Source organism: Catharus ustulatus, chromosome 1, assembly GCF_009819885.2.
Source record: "Catharus ustulatus isolate bCatUst1 chromosome 1, bCatUst1.pri.v2, whole genome shotgun sequence".
In the NCBI taxonomy this organism is placed as follows: domain Eukaryota; kingdom Metazoa; phylum Chordata; class Aves; order Passeriformes; family Turdidae; genus Catharus; species Catharus ustulatus.
This window is the reverse complement of record NC_046221.1, coordinates 120,655,432-120,672,780: the sequence shown is the minus strand read 5'-3', so window position 1 is coordinate 120,672,780 and position 17,349 is coordinate 120,655,432. Positions and strand designations below refer to the sequence as shown.

Sequence of the window (17,349 nt, the reverse complement as noted above, 5' to 3'; positions counted from 1 at the left end):
AGAAGTCATATGGAAACAGAAGTGTTACTAAATTATCAGTGTATTTTGAAATATGAAAGTGAGAAGAAAACCAGAATTTTAAAAATTAATTCAATAAATACCAACAGAACCAGAAATGACAAGTTTAAACATGCTAAACACCTGCATTAAGAAGTATTTATTCCCTTTGTGGTTCTGCAATTTACAGATACAAAATCTCCTTGCCCACACAGTTTATGTTCACTTCATCAGAAATTTTCCTTCCCAAAACTGATGTTTAATGACCTACAGGAAATATATTTTGAACATATCTTAATCTCAACAAAATAGATCCCAAGGGCTATTTGAGAAATGAAATACCAGGAATGAGAAGGGTAGAAATGAGCATCACAGAAGGAATCTCTTAGGAAAGAATGACAAACTTAGTTCCAGACTTGGATTGCCTTGTAGGATTAGTTTCAATATAAGTAATTGAATGTAAGGGAAAATATTAAATAAAACTATGTTGAAATAAGTTCTACTATTCTCTATCAGTTAAAAAAGCCACAATATTTCTACAATGTTTAGAACACTGAAGTAAGATTCCTAAAGAAAATTGTGATATATCAGACATCCAGCACATTCACAATATGTGATTCTGGCTTTTTGTGAGTGCTACACTTTTTTCCTGTTTCCTATGTGGAAAAACAGACATTAAATTCTTGGCACAGGGACTTTCTACATTCTTTGCTTTATAGATCTTCTCATTTCTACCAGGGTTAATAACTGCTAAAATCTAGTGTTATTTGTGATGGAATTTCCAGCATGATTTAAAGATGCAAAGATGGTTTTGAAGATACTAGGTAGCAATAATGATGAAAACACTTGAGTGCTGAGAAGTCTTGAAGTCTTCCCAACATAATCCACACTGAAGTTGCTCTGCCAGAGCAAGAGGGCAGCAACCCTTAAAGGTTTATGCAGAGATGAAACAGAGAATAGCAGTTCTCTTGCTCCACCAGTCACAATTTCTTTCCTGGACAGGTTTTCCAGTTGAAGAACTGATGAAAGGCTTGTGACACAAAGATGAGCTTAACCAGCTTGCAACTTAATAAGACACAGCATAAGGTCAAATATTGAGCTTAAAACTGCAGATAATATATGACTATCCACTTTTAAAAGAATCTCCAGAAAAATTTTAAATTTGTTCTTCAACTTTTGTTTCCTGTTTTTCATTAATATCTGTTCATGTGAATTTGAGAGTGTGTGTGTTTGTGAATCACACCTTTAACAGTGTCCTAAAAATAATAATCTACTTGTTACTGATTACTTTATAACTTCTAGACAGAAAGGTCATGTTAGTCAAAAACTACTGCAATGTACCATCTAATCATCACATCTCATTATCACTCTTAAGTTATCATGGGAAAATGAGACAATGATATTAAGGAAAAAAATTGAAAGAGGCACTTGAAAAGTTATACTTTCTCACAAGGATTCAAGGTTATCAGTGGCTCAGTGAATTTAAAACAGCAGAGCAAATACATTGGAATGGCTGAAATTCTAGATGGAGTGCAGAACTGCAGGAAAAGACACTCCTCTTCATGTTTTCCTTAGCTAAATCAAAAAAATTAAGGATTAGTGTCAACACAACCATTTTATTACCTATTGGACTAATTTGATGATTGAATACCATTAATTTGAACTCTTAATTTACCTTAATTCTGATATTAATTTGATCACTTCTTTATTCCAGCTTTAATTGGATTGGTAAAGTTATACTATCATGTCTGAATAAAATGAATTTGTTATACTTATTAAATAAAATGTATTAAAAATGCACACAGGAGATGACTGGAAAACACAGACTGAAGTAAGAAACATACAGATCCCTGTGTCTGTCAGTAATAAAATATTTTAAGCTCACAAAATGTGGAAAATTTATCCTAAAACTGCTGCTAGTTCTTGTAAATAATTATGGTTATATTAATGCATGATTGTTGAGGTTTAACCCCAGGCACTATCCAAGCCCCACAGAGCTGCTCGCTCACCCCCTCACCAGCAAGATGAAGGAGAGAATGAGAATGGCAAAAGCTAGAAAATTCCTGGGTTGGGAAATAGAGAAAGCAACAGCCATGCACACCAGCAGAGCAAAACAAGGAATGAATTCACTGCTTCCCATGGGCAGGCAGGTGTTCAGTCAACCCCAGGAGAGCAGAGCCCCAGCACTTGTAGTGGTTTCTTAGGAAGAAAAATGCTATCACTCCAAATGTCCCCTTTCCTCCTTCTTCCCCCAGCTTTATATACTGAATGGGATGCCACATGGTCTGGAATATCCCTTTGGTGATTGGGGTCACCTGTCCTGGCTGTGTCTCCCCCACCCTCCCACGCACTCCCTCCTTCCTCACCAGCGTGGCAGCACAAAGAGCAGGAAAGGCCTTGGTTCTGTGCAAGCCCTGCTCAGTGATAACAAAAACATCTCTGTGTTATCAGCCTGTGTTCAGCACAAATCCAAAACACAGCCCCATACAGCCACTGGGAAGACAATTAATTCTATCTCACCTAAAGCAAGCACAATTATTTTATTGGAAACACATGAGAAAGCTCTTGTCAGATGCTTGTTCAAATAATTTCTTTTTAAGAGAAAAGAGTTTTCCAGAGAATGACTAATTTAGTGGCATGATCATCAGCATCTCCAAAAAAATCTGTTGTCAGTGATCCACTCTTGGAAAGGAGAGTTAGAAATACAGGGAAATTACAGACAATATTCTACTGGCTTCTAGACTTATGCTGTCTTCAGAAGGATTGCACCAAGTTTGATGGCTAACAAACTTTCAGTACTTATTAACTTAGCGACTAAATAAATCAGGGACAGCATGTGCTATGGGTCATCTATGACCTGGAGGATCCAGCCACAGATAAAAGCATATTAGTACATATAGTTAACACACAAAAGGTTTTCCAATTCCTTTTTCCTATGAAAATAAGTATATTTTGATGGAATAAACATTTGCAAAAACTTCAATGTTCGGTTTGTGTTAGACACACTACTTTATCATTTGTCAATGTCCATTTTAATGAGCTCACTTTAGAGAATGTAAAGTCTCAGAAATCTATGGTCAAATCTGCAGACTATTCAAACATCTAATAAACTGCAAGTTAAGGAACTATTAAATGGACTAGAAATTGTGTCATCTGGGGTAAATTCACTTCACAGACAATATTACATTTTCTCTTTATGTGTATTTTGAAAATCCACACAGTGTAATGAGCTTTATTGTAGTCAAGAGACCAAAAAAGAACAGAGAAAGAACAGCAACTATAATTGTTAGAGCTAAAAACAACTGGCTAGAGATAATTTATTTGCTAAATTTAATTCACTTTTCTCCTCTCAAGGTGTCAGCAAAAAGAGATATTATGACATATTTCATTCTAATTTTATTAAATTCAATGATTATTAATAATTTAGCTAATATTTGTGTAGATTTGTCTGAGACCATTGATTAATCATAAAATTTACTAAATGCTCAAGTTGTTGACAGGTCTTGTATGTCACATGATACTCTATCTTTTATTTGACTTACAAATGAAGACCTTCTAAATTACTGGAGGGTTAATTCTTCTGCTAAAAGAGAAAGAGAGAGGAAGAGAACACACACAAGATAAGCAAACCTACAGAATATCAAATTTATCTTTATAATTTTCCCCTAGGGAAAAAAATGTTAATTGTTTTTTAGTCACTACTGGCAAATTAGGTTTGAACGGAGAAAAGTCACCTTAAATATTGATAATAATACATATTGTCTAATTCAGTGGAGCTTATATTGAATTTTCTCAGAATGGCATTAAAGCAATTTGTATGTATGTACAGCCCACTAAATTTTCTTAATTAACATTGCCTGGAGAAAGAAAGATATTCTCCCAGTCTGAGCAGTTAAGATTGACAATGGTAGAGCCATAAATCCTCCGTGACCCAGAAGAGCTGCCCTAGCAAAACCAGAATTGGTACTTTTCATACTTCTTGGCTAAGCAAATAAGGACTAAAAAATTCCTTTATAACAATTATTCCAGCAATCCTTTCGGAATATTTGAAGTTTGTTTTTTTTCTTAACTCCTTTCCAGATTTTCTTCAAATGTTTCTTTCTTTTCCTGGCACCCATGTTTTGAGCCTTTTCTTTGAATCTATGACCCAGTTTATTATGACTTTTTTCAGTACTATTCTGTGTCAGTGCTGGCAACATATCACTGTCTGCAGCAGCTGCAATAGCTCTTGTAACAGAGGAAGCATTTGAACAGTCACTATGCAATATTTACCTTTATAAATGCCAATCATTTTACAGGCTTGGTATTGAGACTTGATGGTTGGTTAATGACAATATTCCCAGAAGAACTGAAAATGGCAAGTCAAGACACACCATATGCTTCATTTCATCAACCTGTATGCACAAGTGATTTCCCATACTGCTAATGTTAGTATCATTTAAATAGGCTTATTTATTGGAAAAGGAGTCAGTGTCTAGATAAAGGGCCTTTTCTATTAAGCTTAGTGAACCTATTGATTTGCTGCCTGATTATTTTGATCTCATTTGTTAATCTGGAGAAACTGCTGAAAACAAAAGAGTTTTGACACAGGTAGGCAAAATAAAGGCCCCCTGTAACACTGAGCCCAATCATAAACAGTGTGTGAACATTCCTGGAAAAGGAGAAAAAAAGAGAAAAATTACTTTTGCCCCTTCAGACTGTGGTCCTATCAGCTCTTCCAGTTGTGCTGAACAGAAGCTCTCCACCCTGTCCTAAATGCTTGTCACATCACTGCCTTCTCTTTAATGGATATTATCACCTTTTTAGCTGTGCCAGGATAACCAAAAAATCAGCACAAGCCAGATTTTATCAAGATAGCCCAAATCACTAATAATTTTAACTGCTTAAATTAAATAAACATGTGGGCAGAGCAAATGTACGTCACTGTGCCAGCAGATATCAGAGGAGGAAATGCTGGGTGGTAAGCAGCAGTGATGACAAGCACTGGTAGCAGTACTGTCTTGGCTCAGCTCAGTGGAAGGATGAACATTGCCTCTGACTGTGCCCTCACTGCCTTGTAGTGTTCTGTACAAATGCTTCTTTAAAAACAGGGGTTTTCATGCATCTGAAAAAGCCAACCCCGAGTTTTCCTTTAGACTCACATTCTGCAAGCATGCTTTTTTATTATGTTAAATTCTCAGCTATAAATGCATTGAGAATTTTTATCTCTGCATGAAAAAAGTAACATAAATTATAATTAATGAATCATTAGAGGTTTCTGATAACCCACATTTATCATAGTTTCTCAATCTTCAACAAGATTAGTGAAGAATCAGTGAAAGAATAGGGGTAGTAAAAAATCCCAACTGCATTTGCCCTGAACTGATCTTATGTTAATAAACTTAGTATAACTGGAAAGAAATCTTTTGAAACAAGATTTCTATGCACGAAACAGCAACAGGAGTAAGAAAGAATAGGGGATCTTATAATGATCAGTAGCTATGACCATGCTGCTAACTAGTTAAAGACATTTCATTCAGACTTCAAGTAAAATGTATTTAATGAAATGCAAAAGAACTGCTACATAGATCAGTATCATCAGCCACATCCAATGCTGTAATCATAAATTATATCAAACAAAAGAGATTTAAAAATCAAACCAAAACATTAACAAAACACAAACAAAAAATAACAGCCATCAATTTGGACAGATTAAATCCCTTCTGATGCAGCCTGATTGTTGGATTAGTTTAATAACAGTCCAAGTCTGAGAGATGGTTTAACAGGCAAAGAAAACAGGATGAATGTAATTTTCTTCTACTTCAGTAAAGCATATCATTGTATAATATTTTGATTAAGACACTATAATAAAATATAATAATAAATAATATAATAATAATAATAATAAAATATCTAACTTGTATGTCTCCAAGTGCAGCTGTAAAAAGAATATTTTCAAGCACATTTCATTGCAGTGAGGCCAGTTAATAAGCTTATGCTCTTTAGTATTTTCATGATTTATCTGGAAGAAAACAAGATTTCAGAGATTATGCAAATAAAATCTCCAGTTATGACACTTGAAGAAGTAGGATGCTAAATTGAAGAGTGCTCTGAAAAGATTTGTGAGAGTTAATAAATCACTGGAAAACCTTCCTTTCAGTGAATCAAGCAGAATAATCTATTTAACTTGTCAAAGGCATACTGATATTCTTATTGTCATAATGACGCCTTAAGTTTTAACTTTCATATTTTCCAGATTCTGTACTGCATTAGTATACAGCTCTGAACTTCCTATAAAGTGTTAGCAAGTTCTCATCACAGTTTAGTTAGACAAAACAATCCTTCTCCAGCCTGAGAACCAAGGACACCGTTGTAGCTTCAGCCCAAAAAGTGGAAACAACAGCAAATTGAGGAGAGCAGTCTGGGAGGATGGGACTTCATAACCTGGAGCTGTAATTGGACAATTAACCCAAATATGCAAATGGACCAAAACTTATAAATGTGAAAGCTCATGACACGCTGTCCATCTTGGGTGGACCCATGGCTGGGTTCCTGTGCTTACCAAGGTGTATCCTTTGAAGGCCTTTTAACAAATACCTGCTTTATTCCTTTAACATTGTCTAGCCTCTGTTCTAGGTAGCCTCTCTAGGCATCAATAAATACTGTCAAAGACAGTAGAAATTTGGTGTAAGAGAGCTACACAAACTAACACTCAAAGTGTGACAAAATTCAGTTTCTAGAAGTTGACGTTTGACAAATTTAGACAGAAAATAGTATGAGTCTCTAATATTTAAAAGAAAAAAAAATATCCTCAAGCTTTGAAATAACTTTCCAGCTAGATTTAAACTTCATCACTGGTAGCCATTCATTTAGAGTTAGATATATTTTCTAAACTAATGAACTTGAACTGAATTTCATTTAGTTCTTGCTGCATTGAGGAAAATGATTTAATATTTTATTTCCTGAAAAATGCATACTTGTATTAACCATAAATATTTTAATTTTTTTTTATAAATCAAGCTAATGAATTTAGCTGCATTTTATTTTTAAATTACAGTAATTTCACGACCATAAGGCGCACCGGACTATAAGGCGCACCCCCCGGGAGCCGGCACATTTTGCAACTTTGTAGATCAGATAAGGCGCACCGGTCTATAAGGCGCACCGGTTTTTTTTTTGCAGCGAGGCTCCGCCCCCAGCTCCTCCCACGTGCTTGCTGGCCGAGGCCCCACCTCAATCCGGCAACCATTGGCTCCCGGGCCTGCCTGTACCCGGCAGGGCCGGGCTATGCCCACCGCCGCTCCGTGCAGCATCCCCAGGGCCCCGCTGTTCTGGGAGTTCCCTGGCGCTCCGGGTGACCCAATGCCGGCAGGCTTGCCCCGTGCCGCCGCTGCCCCGATTCCAGCTGCTTGCCCCCTCCCTGCACGGCAGCCGCTCCGATTCCAGCGGCTTTCCCCCTCTCCGCATGGCAGCCGCTGTGCTTCCGGCGGCTTTTGCCCCCCCCGCGCGGCGGCCGCTGTGCTTCCGGCGGCTTTCGCCCCCCCCGCGCGGCGGCCGCTGTGATTCCGGCGGCTTTCGCCCCCCCCGCGCGGCGGCCGCTGTACTTCCGGCGGCTTTCGCCCCTTCCCGCGCGGCAGCCGATCCGATTCCTGCGGCTTTCACACCCCAGCCGTCCCGATGTCGGCGGGCCGGCCCCGCGCGGGGGCGGCCCCGATGCCGGCGGGGACGCCGCGATGCCGGCGGGCCCGCCCTGCACGGGGGAGGCCCCGATGCCGGCGGGTCCGCCCGTGCGGGGGCGGCCCCGATGCCGGCGGGGACGCCCCGATGCCGGCGGGCCCGCCCTGCGCGGGGGAGGCCCCGATGCTGGCGGGTCCGCCCCGCGCGGGCTCTCACTTCTGGGGTGGCAAATGTCGCAACTTTGTAGATCAGATAAGGCGCACCGGACTATAAGGCGCACTTCCGGTTTTGGGGGGAGATTTTAGTCAAAAGGGTGCTCCTTATAGTCGTGAAATTACTGTACCTTGTTTATCAAAACCCTGAAATGAACAGGGCATAAAATTCACTTACCCAACTTGGCCCATCTAAAATAAGTCTATATGATAAGACAATTTCCTGCAAAGAAAGCAGCAGGTACTCTCTCAGGTTAACTAATTTTATTTTAAGATAAGTTTCTAAATGAAGAGAGAAGGTAACCATCACTCCCTTCTGCAGCAGATGCTTAAGCCATCATGTTAGAACAAATGTGCACAATATGGGCAAGTAAAACTAAGTGAGATGCATTTCAGCTTTAGAAATGTCACTTACGTGATTTACTTTTAAGATCTATATAGACAGAATTAAGTACTCCCCTCTTGCAGTTAATTTTACCATTAATTAATTTTGCCCAGTTTTTAATTTTTTGCAACAAAGTTTTACATGTTTTCTCACCCTGCAAGAATATGACAGGAAACCAAAATTAGTTATTCACACAGGTCTAAACTGTATAGGCAGTACTGGGTGATTGCAATGGGATATTCTGACTCCATCCCTTAAAAATCTCTCTGGCTGTAGCCACTGACTGGGAAATGCCATGCTGGAGGTATTCATGAGAGATGCACGACTCAGGTATTTACCACTGTCTCCTAGGATGTTATAAAGCTTTAGTACTGTTCTTTCTGTGTTTCTCCTCACAGTTGCTGACAAACTTCACCAGTCTTTCCCTCGCTATGGGAGTATTCCATATTTTCCTCGTTCCCATCTGATTAATCCTGCTCAATGGATTTCAACATGGTGTAACCAAAAGCAGCAGTCAAGTGGCCAAGGTGAATCCCTCTGGTGCTGGCATCAGCAGCTTGAATGCTGGAGTGTGGTGCACAGGGGATCTTCCCAAAGAAACCTCAGGGGTAGCAGGGAGAGCCCCCAGGAGCCCACAGTTCCTACCACAGCAGGAGACAGCGCACAGGACCAGAAGCAATGGTGACCAAGATCCCCTCAAGTACAGAAGAAGCCCTGAGGAAGTGCAAGCAACTGGGAGTGCCACAAAGAGAGCTGGCAAAGGAGAGGCTGAGGGACTTGCTGTCATCCCTGCCTCAGTCTCTAATAGTAAGACCAGTGTCTTCCAGCCCATTGAGATGTGAAACAGGCACGAAGCAGAATGAAGTCCCTACAATCCAAGGGGAAAGCACCAGCAGCCAGCTACAGCACACAGACACACACACAGTTGGATGGGATTCACCTCAGGGTACCTAGGGAGCTTGCAGAAGTGCTCACTAAGCCTCTTTCTATCATTTGCAAGCAGTAAACAAGCTAACTGAACAGCTCCCAGTTGACTGGAAATTAGCAAATGTAAACATCCATCTACAAGAAGGGTCGGAAAGAGGATCCAGGGAACTACAGGTCTGACCTCGGTGCCAGGGAAGGTCATGGCACAGATCACCTCGGGTGCCATCACAGCACACACAAGATAACCAGGGGATCAGGCTCAACCATCATGGCTTTATGAAAGGCAGGTCCTGCTTGACCAACCTGATCTTCTATGACAGAGTGACCTGCTTAGTGGATGAAGGAAAGACGATGAAAATTGTTCAGCTGGACTTTAAGAATTTTGATACAGCTGCCCACAGCATTGTCCTGGAGAAAAGGGCTGCTCATGGCTTGGATGGGTGCACTCTTCTCTGGGTAAAATCTGCCTGGATGGCCAGGCCCGGAGAGTGGTGATGAGCGGAGTTACATCCAGCTGGTGGCTGGTCACTACCTGCGCTCCCCAGAGCTCAGCAGCAGGGCCAGCCCTGTTTAATATCTTTATTGATGATTTGGATGAGGGGATCAAGGGCACCCTCAGTCAGTTTGCAGACACCACCAAGTCAGGTGGGAGTGTTGATCTGCTAGAGGGCAGAAAGATTCTGCAAAGGGATCTGGACAGGCTGGATCCATGGGCCAAGGCCATTGGATTGAGGTACAGCCAGGCCAAGTGCCAGGTCTTGCACTTGGGTCTCAAAAACCCCATGCAATGCTACAGGTCTGGACAAGAGTGGCTGGAAAACTGGCGGAAAAGGACCTGGAGGCTCTGGTTGACAGCTGCTGAACATGAGCCAGTGTGTGCCCAGGTGGCCAAAGGCACCCTGGTCTGTATCAGAGATAGTGTGACCAGCAGGACCAGGTCAGTGATTGTTACTCTGTACTCAGCACTGATGAGGCCACATCTTGAATCTCATGTTCAGTTTTGGGCCCCTCTCGACAAGACATTGAGGTGCTGGAGCAAGTCCAGAGAAGGGCAACGAAGCTGTGAAGGGTCTGGAGCAGAAATCCTATGAGGAGCAGCTGCCAGAACTGGGGGTGTTTAGCCTGGAGAAAAGGAGGCTCAGGAGAGATGTGATTGCTTTGTACAACTGCCTGAAAGGAGGGAGGTTGGCAGGGGAGGTTGGTTGCAACCAGGTTGGGGTTGGTCTCTTCTCCCAGGTAACAAGCCACAGTATAAGAGGAAATGACTCTGAGTTGCACCTGGGGAGGTTTAGTTTGGATATTTGGAAAAATTTCTTCACTGAAATTATTGTCAAGCATTGGAACAGGCTGCCCAGGGAAACGTAGTCATGGACGTGGTTCAGAAATGGACTTAGCAGTGCTGGGTCAATGGTTGGACTTGATCTTAAAGGTGTCTTGCAACCTAAACAATTCTATGATTCTATGATGACCACATTGATTTAGTATTCATTTTTGTATAACAGTAACTTGGCCAACAGCCTACCACTGTGATTAATACATTTGGATCAATGACATTTGGCAACTATTTAATCATGTCAGGCATGCTTTCCATAAGAGAAGGTTTATCTGCAGCCACAAAAATAGGAGCACTGTCAGTGTGGTGGGATCTGGGCATTACTGACTTCCTATTTGCAACCTCAGGACCCTGCCCCACTTTCTGATTCTTAGTGTGTCCTGGCACACGTGGACTTTTTCTCAAAGTATTTTTTTTAAATGTCAGTGCTTAATCTGCAAGTGAGCACTGAAACTGAACACCAACAGTCACCTCTCACTGAAAAATTTTGTGTGTGCTGCAGTTACCATGGTACCAACCTGAGCAGTTGATGTCTAAATATAGGGCAGGATAAAGAATATATCTTTTCAAATACTAATAGAATGAAGCAAAAATTGTCAGAGAATTTAGCACTTCCATAACCTGGAGTACTTAAAATACTGGCCAATTTCATAAAACCTAGGTTAAAATACTTAAATATTAGTCATAACATATTCAGTGTACTTTACTTATTTTGGTGGAACTGGTCTGAAAAAAACCCACATTCTCAAAGAGGAAATTTTTGGATAATTCACAGCCATATGACAGAGCATAGATCAAGTCTATCAAAGGCCATCCATATGCAGAAGCATCAAGAATTACATTTGCTGAAAAATGTTGTGTGTCAGAAGCAACATAGAGATACTGTAAAGATTTTATGCAACTGGGGCCTGGTTTTCACAGAAGGTCTGCACTGAGCATACTTGGTTCAAGAAAATGCTCATAAGCAAGTAACATCTATCAGGGTTAAACTGACTCACAAAGCGTGAATAAACACTATTAGGATTTAATGAAAACTGAACTGCATGAAGATGTGTGCTGAGATTGCATTGTCTGTCCTCACAGCTTTTAGGAGAACATCAAACAAGGCACCATGTCACAGCAATTTGAGAGACTGTGGTTCTTGCAGAACAAGTCCTCACCCTCATTTGTATGAGTAGATCACCAGAAGCTCAGGTCTCACGGTGACAGCTGGGGTGAGCTGCAGAGCCTTACTGGTGAATTAATAATATCATACACATTACATTACCTGCAAGTTCTCTGATGGTCTCACAGGTGCAAGGACTTTGGAAAGGCACAAAGCAACTTTTCATATATAAGATGCTAATTCACCCTTTTACTGTCATGTAACTTAGCTCATGAAAATTAAAAAAAACTGTTAAATGAGAGAAGAATATCTCCAATCTACTGCAAACTTTGCTGAATATTTAAACATTTCTATGTATTTCTGCATAGCTAAACTGTTGCTTGTAACAGCCCTGACATTCTGTGAGACTAACACCATATTTTGATGTGATTTCCAACAGAAACACTGTTCCAGTTCACTAGCTGTTACTGTATAGTCAGGGGAAAAATTATTGCAAGGAAAAGCACATTTTAAAATGTCAGAACAACTGTTAAGATTCTGAATGTAAATTCTGCCTGTTATACTCCAAATCCCCTATACCACCAAGACTCTCTGACTGCAGGGGTGCTTAGCACAATATGTGATTGGGCTGGTATAGAAAGAGACATTCCACACTTGAGAGTCTTTTTGGAGATTACTTTTAAAGGGAAGAAAACATTGGGAAATTTCCAAAACATATAATGAAAAAATACTGCTGCATAGGCAGGAGCCTTTCTTGCAGAATAATTTTATACTTTTCAATTAACCAAATACCTTTATTTTCACTGAACAAAGAGTGAATCAACACTTTTATGTGTTTCTCTATTACTTATCTGCAAGCAATTTCTTTTTAGAGCCCTAAAATACTCCTGTGCTGATATCTACATTTAGAAATATAAGGACACTGCTCCTATAAAATGTCAAATAAATAATGAAGAGATGGCTACATGCCAGATCTGCATCTTGCTCTGTAAGAGAGAAAAATTCTGAGCTAAACTGAAGTAGATGCGAATACTATAAAATTATCCTTCAGGTTATAAATCTTAGTAGTTCACTTTTGCTTTCTTGGTCAGCATTTCTAGATGTGCATCCCTGGTGCCTCTTCATTAAAAACTACCAGTGTAGAAATCAGATTGCTCACTTGTGGGACTATGATTTAGGGAGAAATCCAGTAAAATTTATATTAAACTAACTTTACTTCATGAGTACAAAAGGACTGCAGCTCTAAAATTCAGTTAAATCAGCTTATCAGTACACGATAATCTGAACTTCAGCATAGTGAAGAAAAATGTGATTTTATCAAAACTGAGTAACCTTACCCACAGTATTTAATTCCTTAAAAATAAAGATTTAAACTCTCCAATTTTTCTTATGAATAAATATTTCAGGTAGGCAAAATCCAGCAATATAATACCCACTTTCTATTCACACTGAATTGATGAGGCTAGAGGTAGTTAGAAGATGAGTTCCTCCTAATCACACATACCATGTCTCTGCTTGGGTTATCAGTCTAGGCTGATTTGGAAGCTTGCATCCTTAGAGAAACTCTCATTTTTTTGTCAGCCAACACCAACAGAATAACTTACTGGTTGCAAGACACTGGTGGACTTTTTTCTAAACTTTAACTATTCCAACCCAAATTTTCTGTAACAAATTTTTGTTTCTTTATAAAATTGTTTCAACCTTCAAACTTGTTTTCAAAAAAGAGCCAGAGTAAATACAAGCAGTTTGTTTATTCCATGTTTAAAATACCTTGTGATCTTTTCTGCTGAAAATTTCACTCCCTCTGTCCAGAGCTTCTGACAAGCACAAGGTTTTATGTCAAAGATGCATTTTGCTGTAAATCTACCCATGTTTCTGCAGCACATTCAGTACCTAAATTCCCTCCAATTTCTGCTTAGACAATGCATCAAGGAAATGCATCTCTGGACTTTGACTGGTCTGTGTCCCTGAGATCCAAGACAAACTCCCACACAGTGAATGAAAAGTTCTCCTGGTACACCTAAGAAAACTATGGAGGGTGGTGTGTGACAGTCTGGAGAGAGATCAAGAGCCAGACTGAGGGGTAGAGCTCAGAAATCAGGGAAAGGTGTCATAGTCTGAAGGATGGCATGGGAAGAAAAGAGGTCTTGAAAGGAAATTGAGTCTTTTTATAGTTCTACTGTGAAGCAAATATGCAGGAAAAACAGTGGCATGTCACTGAAAGCTTTCAATATTTGCAAAATTGAATATAAAAGCACTTGATATAGTCACTATTATCTGTCAGTGTTGCTGGCTACATAAAGGTTGGTATTTCCCACACAAGGTAGAGATATTGATAGGCACACACACTCAACAATCTCAGAGCATTGCAAACTGGACCTTGTAGACTTCCCTATTCCCACTAAATCCACATGAATTGGACTGGGTTCTAAAAGTGAAAAATATCTTGCAGAACTTATAAGTATACCTTTCCTTCAGAGAAATTTTCATCTTTTCTAATTAACTTTCTTCTGCCAGTATCTCCCAAGGAGCCTTGCAGCATGACATACACATCTGCGTCTGTTCCTGACCCAGGGGTAGCTCCCGTAGTGATGTAGAGAACATAGATTTTCACTGTGGGGAAAAGGAGAGCCAAGGTTTACCAAACCTAAGCCACTTAAATCATATGTTATTTAATAAATTACTACTGTTATGTTTTCATTTTTCATCCCTTCTGGAGTGATCAGAAGACCAAAATACATTGCAATGCTTGGAAAAGCACATAGATGTATTGTAATTAGAATTTAAGAACCACTATTATAAAGAATAATAAGCTAAATAACTTGAGTGGGCCTGAAGGAAAGACAGAAGGAAAAAAATTTAAAACGCACATAACAAATTGGTATAAAAACATGTAAACAATACTCCATCACCAGTTGTATGCATTTAAATACCTAATACTCCAATGAAAAAGTTCCTAGACTATGGTTGATACTAAATCTCTCAACAAGTATATCTGTGCTCAGAGCCTCATGGAGTTCAAGCAAAGCTGGACTCTGTCAGGAAGAAAGCAACTTTTGTATTTTCTCTGGGTCATGGTCCAGTCAGTGGCTGTTCACTCTGCACTGTGCGAGTTAAAAATACTGGCCTCAGGAGAGGAGATGATGTGAGAAAACACACAGTGTGAACACACAGCCCTTCAACTGAACACTCCTTGAAAGGCTCCTTATGTAAAATACCTGTTTGTACTCCCAGGAAATGCATAACACACTGACATGGCCCCTAAAATAAGAAAGAAATCACCTCCCTAAAACATTCATTTGAAAATGAGAAAAGATGTGGGGAGAGGTGAAGAAAATGTACCTGTCCTCACGTTAAATGCTCCTCAGAAATAGGAGCAGTATTTTTAAAGATTTCAATACGTGTGTTCTTCCAGAAAGAAATAAATCTCAGAAGTATTTAAAAGCGAAGAACCTTACCAGTGAATTTCCCATCAATACATTCTCAAATTCATGTTCAAGAATCTTCTAAGTGCTTTGTTTGATACTAACTTTGAAAGCACAACAAAAGAGGCAAGAATATACAGATTGCTTCTGTGCTTGATCTAAACCCCTAGCTTCTGGAGTACCCTAGGATATTATCATGGTAGAATATTCATTTAGGATAAGACCTCTTCCATTCTTCTCTAACTTTGATTATAGACCCTCATAAGAAACACAGAACAAACTAAAAATATCCAGTCTTGAGGCGACCAAGGCACAACTCTGATGGAGTTTGATGACATGCTACTGCTAGGCCACAGAAAAAGAATGCCTGCAATTCTAGGAACACAAGCAATAGGAGATGTGTTTGGGCTGGGGGTGGGCATGGATTTCCTTCTTGTCTGAAATTACAGGACAAGAGTTATTTCGTCTGTATTTCCCTTGCTCAGTCTGTGAGAGAACCAGATCCTATTACTGAGTAAAAGCTGAACTCAGAGTACTGCTCAAAAAACCCTTTTAATAGCTTCAGTGCCATACGCTTGCTCTTTTATGTGTCACAAACTGATCCCAATCAGATTTGAGTGCTCAATGCTCAGTTTTAGGATCTAAGATACTGGTTTTAAGCACTGGAGTAGACTGGACCTAGCTATGCATCATCAGGCAGAAATGAACAGAAAATATCTGCAAAATCCTTTGGACTGCTCTGAAAATTGGACATCGTCACTGACCAAATCTCTCCCAGTGTTTCCAATTTGTGACAAACCTGCTGGAAAAGGAGACCCAGCTGTGAGAACTGGAAGCTCAGCCACTCTTCCTCCTTCTTCATCAGCAAAGTTTCGACAAAATGGGAATTCTAGAACATTTTTAGTTTCTCTGTGTTGAAGTCTTACCTTAGCAAAGAGATAAAAAGAAATAACTTCGGCATCTGTTGTGTTCTAATGTAAACTACAGCTAAAGACAAACTATTAAACAGCTATGACACATCATCTTGAAGTTTAAAAATAAGATGAAATTAATTTTTCTAAAATGTTTTTGAAAACAGTCTTTTAAATGAGAAGTAAGAAATATCTTTCCCAATTAAAAGTAATTAAAATGTTGTCAACATTATTGCTGCAGAGACAGTAGTGAAGGAAAAAAAAAATTGAAATCGTTCAAAAAGTTTCCTTTATGTAACCTATTCATCCAGCATATGGAAGAAAAAGAAGTGTTGATATGGGCACATTTCAGCTTGTGAGAAATGTCAATATGCCACAGTGTTTTTCGGTGCAGAATGTTTTCTAATTCTAAGTAAAAGGAGAAAGAAAAAGAAGGGAAAAACTGAGATACAGAAATTAAGAATGCTTTCTGACATGTATATATATCAGTACATACGCATCACTTGAATATATAGAATTTGATACTAACTTCAATGTCTCTGAAATTCTGTATACAAACTAAGAAAATGGTGATCCTGAGCTAAGTAGCTTATCTCTCTATAAGAAAACATACTTTAATAATGAGCTATCTTACATATGGTACTACCAGCTACACTGAGATAAATTCCCATTTTCTAAACTATTTAAACCTAGACCAGACAACATATTTGAAAATACTTTGTAGGAAGTGACTCTGCTTTGAAAAGAGCACATAAAATTCACTCATTTGATTCATCATGACCTAACTCACTAAAATGTCCAAACCTTTAAGCCAGTAAGAAAAACCAACTTTGGTTAGGAATTATCACTGGGAGATGGCAGCATTATTTTGTCTTCAAAAGACTCTTAGTATTTTTCATTATGACAGACACACTGAAAAGAGTTTTTTAAATGCACTGTGAAGTATAATGCTAGAACAATTTTCCCTTCATAATAATATCTACATTCCTGAACAGTTTATTGAAACTCAGATTTCATTTACTGTGTTTTATTTTTTCAAGAACTGAAAGAAACAAGAATGAAGATGCTAGCTATTACATGCTGCAGAAATAAGACATACCTTAATTAATTTTGTTCTAGGCATTATTTTATAATTATTTCAATTTCCTCAAAAAAAGCGGGATTATTATTTTGTTGGTATGGCTATAAGAATGAAGTCTGAATCTAAATTCAACCAACTACACCTGCATTTACTTTTGGTAGAAGGGGGGAAATCTCAGACTCTCTGGAGGTGCAATCTTGTAAAATCAAAACAAAATAGCATAGAAATGACCATGCTGATTCTAACCAGCAGTGTAAATACACTGCTAAGCTATCTTTAATAACAGATATTATCCACAACCTCCTATACCAACCTTG

At 39.2% G+C, this 17,349-nt stretch overlaps 1 protein-coding gene across 1 annotated transcript in view; it reads right to left on the bottom strand.

Annotated features, from left to right (window-relative positions):
• The window catches only part of RP1 (RP1 axonemal microtubule associated), a 170,175-nt gene that overhangs the window by 17,173 nt on the left and 135,653 nt on the right, over nt 1-17,349 (bottom strand). The window contains exons 45-46 of the mRNA XM_033070858.1: nt 15,840-15,966; nt 14,083-14,228 (exon numbers count right to left, since the gene is read on the bottom strand). Of these exons, the coding sequence (XP_032926749.1) occupies nt 14,083-14,228; nt 15,840-15,966 (273 nt within the window). The remainder of the gene's footprint in view (nt 1-14,082; nt 14,229-15,839; nt 15,967-17,349) is intronic.